At 41.2% G+C, this 7,784-nt stretch overlaps 1 protein-coding gene across 1 annotated transcript; it reads right to left on the bottom strand.

The window, feature by feature from the left end:
• Window positions 1–760: 760 nt before the first annotated feature.
• Window positions 761–3,542, bottom strand: Taf7 (TATA-box binding protein associated factor 7). Its single transcript, XM_051200890.1, has 2 exons — window positions 3,329–3,542; window positions 761–2,942 (listed from the first exon to the last, which is right to left on the bottom strand). Exon 2 carries the CDS (start codon window positions 2,879–2,881, stop codon window positions 1,856–1,858), a length of 1,026 nt encoding a protein of 341 aa, XP_051056847.1. The 5' UTR covers window positions 2,882–2,942; window positions 3,329–3,542; the 3' UTR covers window positions 761–1,855.
• Between the last annotated feature and the right edge of the window lie 4,242 nt (window positions 3,543–7,784).

Raw genomic sequence — 7,784 nt, forward strand, 5'->3', positions numbered from 1 at the left:
TATATGGCCCCAAAACCACACAACAAAATCACTGATCTATAATACAAACACAGGTTCTGGTTTGGGGCGTCAGCAGCTGAGCCTGCTGGCAGTAGCAAAATGAAAGGGCAAATGTTCAATGAAAGCGGCTGGGTGACTTCCATGTTGAACACATATACTTGGCTTGCCAGGGGGCGGCTTTTAAGTATTTCCAGGACACAGGTGAATATATTAAATCTTAAGTTCACAACAGTCTGAAATTATAGATTTGGGAATACAAGTAGAGGTAATAATTGAACCAGGACCAGACCAGTGGGTTGTTAATAAAAAGCAGTGCATCTAACATCCTTCCCTTCAAATATTGATGACCTTCAAGAATCACCTACAACCAATCTTAGAAATAACTGGCCAAATACTCTTATCTTTTCCAGTGTCAATTCTTTAAGCGTAAAACAATACCTCAGATAAACTTAGAATTTTTCACCTGCCACTTCGTTAAGAAAACATCATTTTCTGACCTTAAGAAATACTCTATGGCACACAACTTTAACCCAAGTCTTCTGGAGGCAGAGGCAGGTGGATTGAGGCCAGCCAGGTCTACAGATTGAGGTTCTGAACAGTCAAGGCTACACAGAGAAACACGGTCTTGAAAAAAAAAAAAAAAAAAAAAAAAAAAGGAAAGAAAAGAAAGACACTAAAGCCAGATGTTAAGGACTCTGTGTATTAAGAAATTTGATTCTGGACTTGAAGTTTAAATATTTGATTTTTTTTTTTTACACTTTACCACTGATGTTTCCTGATAAACAGAAAATTTAAGTGAGCTTTGGTTTATGAATACTTACAAACCCATCTGGCACAAATTAATTTTAACTGTGCTCCTTACAGTCTGATTTTTTTTTTTCTAAAAATACACCTCAATTGTAAAACACCAAATGCTTCAAAGAATGTAAATATTATGTGTGCAAAATTTTAAAATACCAGACCAGGATAGAGGCTTTCATAATAGGAAATACTAATGAAATAACATGAACAAGCATCAGTCTATTAAATACCGGTAGCAATTAAATTGGCAATAATTAAGAATGTAATCTTAATCCAGACAAAGTGGAATGGTTTATCTGATAACGTTTTTCTGACTCCAGTACTTTACACAGATAACCTTAGAACTTAATAAAACTAGGATAGTTTAGGAAAGCTTTGGACCCAGTGTGTTCAAACTTCCAGGTGGATAGGAACTTAATGTAACACAAAGATGAGTTTCTCCATCTCCTTAACCCTGTGCATTCCTTTTCCTGAAAAAAACATAAGAACAGCATATATCTTTAACTACAAACATGACCACCCCATTCAATAATTAAACTCTATGAATCCACCTTAACTCTCACTACTCATAGAAGAACAAGATAAACATTATGTGAAAATTAGTAACTTTTATTGTGCAAGAAACAACTTTTTGCAATAACGGTACTTTTTTTCTACACGTGGAAACTTGCTGAGTAGCTAATAAAATAGCTACTACACACATTTATTTAAAAAAAATTAAAAACTTACAACAAAACAAAAAAAACTAACTTCACTGCCTGTAGGCTAGCTTCTTACTGATCTTTGCACCAAAGAACAAGAATAAAAACTTCTGGAAAAGAGACAAACAGTTATAAAGTCCCATGGTGAGTGATTAAAGCACCACTGTTTATTGTTCAACTCTCTGATCTTACTTACAGCTTACCTACAGCTGCCTATGTAATCCTCCTTCCTAAAGAATGAAAACCTGTTCAACAAAACCCAACACAACTAACGTTTCAGGGAATAAGAACCCGACTTTGAGATCTTACGATGAAAATGAACTGCTCTCAAGCCGACCACGCTAAGGACATTCTCACTTCTCTAGAAGTGACTCTAGCTCTTCTTGCAAAGAGCTAAGCTGCTCTTTCTCCCTATCTTCCTTTTGCTTGAGTTCATCCAGAACAGCTTGAAACCTGTTCTTGAGAGCCAGGTTTTCTACTTTCATGATGAGGTCCTCCTGGCGCTTTGCCCTGTCTTGGGTCTCTTGGAGCTTGCCTTTCATGCTATCAATCTGTTTCTGAATTCCCATAACCAATTGATTGGTTCCTTCATTCTCTTGGTGCTGTTCATCTGATTCGTTGAGCTTGTCTTGCAGCTGTCTCTCCAGATCTTCCTCGGTGTCGATGATGTTTACATCTTCTTCATCTTCGCTGCTGCTGCTGAGGTCATTGAATATCTCTCGAAGTTCATCATGTTCTAGCGAGTCGTGGCCCTGCCTGTGGCCAGACATTCCTGGAGAGGAGATATCGAGGCCTTGATTTTCTGTCTCCTTTGTTTCATCTTCAGCAATTATCTCCCAGCGAGTGCTGACCGCTTCTGCATCAGTACTCAGCAACCTCTTCACTTCTTTTTCCACATCGGGAGATTCAATATACTTCTTCTTTGCTGTCTTCCGGAACCTTCTCTTTCTGACATTTTTCAGAGGTAGAGTAATTCCATGGTTCCAAACAAATTTTTTCTCCTTGTCCTTATCTTTTTTCTTGCTTGCTTTGGGATCCGCAGGGGCAACTGGCTCCTCCACGGGAGGGTAGAGGTCTCCATCTACTGTGGACACCAGCATCTGGCTGATATCTGCTGTCTTGTAAAAGGTCTTTTTATCAATGGTCTTCAAGCTTTCCATAACACAAGGCAGATCTACCAGCTTTGAGGCCAAGGGAACTCGATCCACTCTGACAATTCCATGACGCCCATCAGGGTGTAACTCAATGGTCAGTCTGTCTTTCAGGTTGACGTGTCCAGACTGCACAGCCCTCCTCACAGTAGAAGCATATTCTGGGGGCAATCGTAAGATAAACTGGCTCTCTAGTTCATGTGGTGCATCATCTTTGCTCTTACTCATCTTTAATTGCTTGCGAGTTACTCCTCCAATAAATACTTGCTGCACTAAAAAGTTTCAGCTCCTACAACAATTAAAAAGGGCACTGTTGTTAGTATGATTTTAAATTCTTAACGAGCTCTAAGGAAAACAGCAACTAAATGGAACACCAGCTGGTGCCTATTTTGTCTTAGTTTTTAAATTAAGTCTCCATTCCTATCTGTAAACATGCTGCACCTTTGGCTTTTTCCTTCCTCGTTAAATTCACTTATCTACTAGATACACTACCAAGTGGGAGCCTCCAGATGCCGCTACCGCGCAAAACAAACAGCAAAGGAAACGGGCGCCCGAGGAGGGGTTTTAGGCACAGGCGTTATGTCTGGCAGACAGTCCCAATCAATCCACAAATTCTCTCCCAGAAGATATTTAAGAAGCAGAGTGCAGTGAACTCTTTTCACTTTGGGTACTTACAGTCACTCCACTGGCGACTATGAAGGGCTTCTCGCGGGCGGAGCGAGCGGCGGGGAGCGAGCGGCGGGGAGCGAGCGGCGGGGAGCGAGCGGCGGGGAGCGAGCGGCGGGGAGCGAGCGGCGGGGAGCGAGCGGCGGGGAGCGAGCGGCGCGCCCGCCTTTCGGTTTGTACGCGCTTTCGATCGCCCCGCACGGCGACCTGCGTGCTACCTGCGAGAGGGCTCAGGTCCCGCAGCGCGAAATCGCGGCGGGCGCCACTCTAAGCAGCGACTCCAGAGCGGACCGCCTCGCTTCTCCCACCAGCAACGCCGATCACAAACAGGAAACGAAGCGCTACGTCACCGACCGGAAGTAGACGCGGCGGGACTGCCGGCCGCTCCGCCGGAAGTGCTAACGGCGCGGCGCGCGCAGACGCAGTGTCTCAGTTACGGTGCCCTCTCGCGAGAACTTGCTGTGTACAGGCTAAAATTTCGTGTTTTCAGGAAAGCTTTGGCTTGGAAATGAAAGTTAAGGATTCCAAGGAGAAAGACACAAGTTTGTCCCCCCAAGACAGCACTTTTATGGAGTCGTGGGGCGGGACAGTTTCTAGTCTAAGGAGATTTCCGAAAATAAGGGCGTCCTTGTAAAAAGCTTGTTTCCCAGAGCGTACCCAGCCTGCTTCCCCTACAATCACAAACTAAAATGTAAAAGTACCCACACCATTGGAGTAAGACAATATTTCTGTTCACTATATAATGCTAAGTGTATAATCGTGTTAATTCAACTTGAGGGAAAGTAAGTAAGCCTGGGATTCTTTTTTTTTTTTTTTTTTTTTTTTTTTTTTTTTTGGTGGGTCTCAAAAGAACCAAGAGTGATTCTTTTTGGCAATGTTTGAGGAAAACTATATTGACCTCAAAACTAAAGATTTTACCACATTACCATTAACTTCACATCTTGAAAATTTTAATGTTTTTTCCCCCAAATCAAATGGATACACTAGAAAATTCTGAATGCACAGAAAAAAGTGAGTATTCCATTCTATTTGTAATGCTGGTGAAACAACGGTTTAAAGAAAGCAGAAAGCAGTTAATTTCCTAATGTAGTAACAAGCTTTTGAAGGATTTCCTTTCTGTGATTAAAGAGAAAAACAGGAAACTGCTAATCCCATATTATTTGAAAATTCCATTTTAAAGCTTTGGAAGTCTTTTTGGGAGATACTTATACTTTAGAAGTTCACAAACATCTGTTGAGTGATGAGAACATAAGCCTGTATTTTGTAATTTAGATTTTTAGAACTGAGTATATCAGTTGAGGTTCTCTAGAGTAAGAAAACTTACAGAATGAATCTCTGTCTGTCTCCCATATGAATAAAGGGGATTTATTAGAAAGACTTACAGGCTGTGGTTCCGTTAATCCAACAATGGCTGTCTGTAGAAGAAAGATCCAAGAATCCAGTAGCTGTTCAGTTCATGAGACTGGTCTTCAGTATACGACTTAATTCAGAAGAAGTGGGCTCTAATATCAGTGAAGGAATGGATTTGCTAGCAGGAGAGATCAAGCAAGCAACAAGAAAGAGCTTCCTTTTTCAGTGTACTTATAGGCTGCCAGTGGAAGGTGTGGCCCAGATTAAAGTCTTCCCACCCTAAAAGTCCATATAAGAAGTAGATCTTCCCAATTCAAATTAAACAAAAAGGTAATCCCTCACAGGTGTGCCCCTCCATGTGTGAGGGCTTTAGTTAGTTCCAGATGTAGTCAAGTTGACAACCTAAAAATAGCCATCACAGTGAGGAAATAGCAAACATTCTACCCAAAAGAAAACATATGAATTGCTAAATCACCATATATTTTGAAAGTTAAAAAGCAAGTTATCGAAAAACATACAGCAGTTTCTATACCAAGTAGGATTTGTTCTATTTAAATAAATAAATATGATGTGGCTACAGATGGGAGCCATAGATGTGGTTTTAAATATTTAGAGGCTAGAGAAGTAGCTCACTTGCCTAGCATGTACAGTGTTATGAGCTTTATTAATATTACCAAAAACTACTTAACTAAATGTTGCCTGACAACCACAATAAAATGACAAAAACAAGAAAATGAAAATAACTAACCATGTTTCTAAAATGCAAGTATAATAAAGTCAACAATGTGAAAATTTTTAATGATATGCTTTACATTCTTTCTTTGAATTAAATCTTCCGAGTTTACACTAGCCACACGTCAGGTACTCATACTTGCCATACATGGCTAAGGATTACTGATTGGAGTGTTCAAGTCTTGAAGTATAATACAGTTGTCTCTGCACATGGCCTACTAAGACTGTTTTTCTCTTCTGATTTTGAAGAGTCTGTGCCTTTTCTGCTGTCCTTTCGGGTCTGCTCCTTGTGCTTGTAAACTTCCATAGGCTATGATCACCAGTTACCTTCCAGTGTCAGTGGAGAGCTCCCACCCTTGTTCATGAGTTGAGGGAGTAGCTCTTTCAAAGTCTTACTTACTGTATTCTTCAGGGTTTGTTAACAGAACAGAAGTAAGTGTGTGTGTGTGTGTGTGTGTGTGTGTGTGTGTGTGTGTGTGTGTAAGGGGAATTTATCAGATGGAATTGCAGGATGTACTTAGAGTAACCTAATAATGGCTGTCTCTTACCAGAGAGGCCAAATAATCTAATCCAAAATATTTCTCAGAAAACTTCCCAGAAGCTTGGGTTTTATTGGATTCCAGATGGAATCAAGTAGAATATCAAGATTAATCACCTCACTAACTTGTTTGTTCCTTCAGGAGAGAGTCCGCCTTTGGATTTTATTTGACTAAGATGACCATATACCTATCCTTGGCTCAACAGTACTTTACTCATAAATGCAGTAAACCTATGTTTCTAACAGTGGCTGGAAGAATGTGATCTTCATTAATGTCCAGACATTTTGGCTGTCACAGTTGTGAAAGCAGGATCTGCTGACATGTAGTGAGAGAAGGTTGGATATAATGTTCAACATGGCACAGAACAGCTCCCTTCCCCACACACTCACAAACTAAAGAATTATCTAGCTATCCAGGCACTGGTGGTGCACACTTTTAATCCCAGAACTCGGGAGGAAGAGGGAGGCGGATCTCTGTGAGTTTTGAGGCCACCCTGGTCTATAGAGCTACACAGAGAAACTCTGTTTCAGAAAAAAAACAAAGGATTAACTAGCTCAGAATAATACCAAGATTGAGGAACTACCACAGGGTTATAAATTTAAGCCTATAATGCTAAAAAATATTTTTATATATAGATTAATTTTTTTACTTTTATTTTACATATCAATCCCAATTCCCTTTCCCTCCCTCTTTCTCTCTCTCCCACCATCTCATACCACCCAACTACCCTCACCTACCATCCACCCATACTCCACATGTACGGTGATGCCATCTAGGAGAGGTCACCTAAATCTGTCAAGTCATTTGAAGTAGGGACTAGGACTTCTCTCCTGTCTCTAGGTTAAGGGAGTATCCCTCCATGGAGGATGTGCCCCCAAAGTCTTTTGTGCACCAGGAGTACATCCTGGTTCCACTGCCTGAGGCCCGTTAGACTGTTCAGTCCTTCTAGCTGAGACCCATGTTCAGGAGGTCTGAGTCAGTACCAGGCTGGATTCCCAGCTATCACTCTGGGGGCCCATTAGCTCCTCCTTGTTCAGGTAAGCTGGCTCTATATGTTTCTGCAACCTGGTCTTGTCCTCCCTCTCTGCATCTAGATTCCAGTTCAGTTCAGTGTTTAGTTGTGGGTGTTTGCTTCTGTTTCCAACAGGTACTAGATGAGGGCTCCATGATGGTGGATAAGGTAAAGTTGATCTCATTATCAAGGAAGGGCATTTATGGTAGCCTTTCCAGTGATGCTTAAATTGTTAGTTCTGGTCAGTCTTGTAGGTCTATGGACATTTCTCTAGGTTCAGTTTTCAATTAAAACCTATGATGGCTCACTCTTTTACTCTCTCTCTCTCTCTCTCTCTCTCTCTCTCTCTCTCTCTCTCTCTCTCTCTCTCTCTCTCGTCTTCTCTCTTCTCTCTTCTATTACTTCCCTGACTCAATCTTACTAGTCCTACGTGCTTTCCTGTCCTCCCCTTCACTTTCTCATAGTTCCCTCTCCACTCACTGTCCCCTCTCCCCATATGCTCAGGAGATCTTGTCCCTTCCCCCTTCTGTGATGGACCATATATGAAACTCTTAGAATACTCCTTGTATCCTACTTTCTCTGGTAGTGTGAATTATAGGCTGGTGATCATTTGCTCTGTGTCTAAAATCCATATATGAACGAATACATACCATGTTCCTCTTTTTGTGACTGGGTTACTTCATTCAGGATGGTTTCTTCAAGTTCCATCCACTTGCCTGCGAATTTCAAGATTCCATTGTGGAAATGTGCCACATCTTCTTTATCCATTCTTCAGTTGAGGGGCATCTAGGTTGCTTCCAGGTTCTTGTTATTAAAAATAATGCTGCTATAA

This window comes from Phodopus roborovskii, unplaced genomic scaffold, assembly GCF_943737965.1.
Source record: "Phodopus roborovskii unplaced genomic scaffold, PHOROB, whole genome shotgun sequence".
NCBI classification, from domain to species: Eukaryota; Metazoa; Chordata; class Mammalia; order Rodentia; family Cricetidae; genus Phodopus; species Phodopus roborovskii.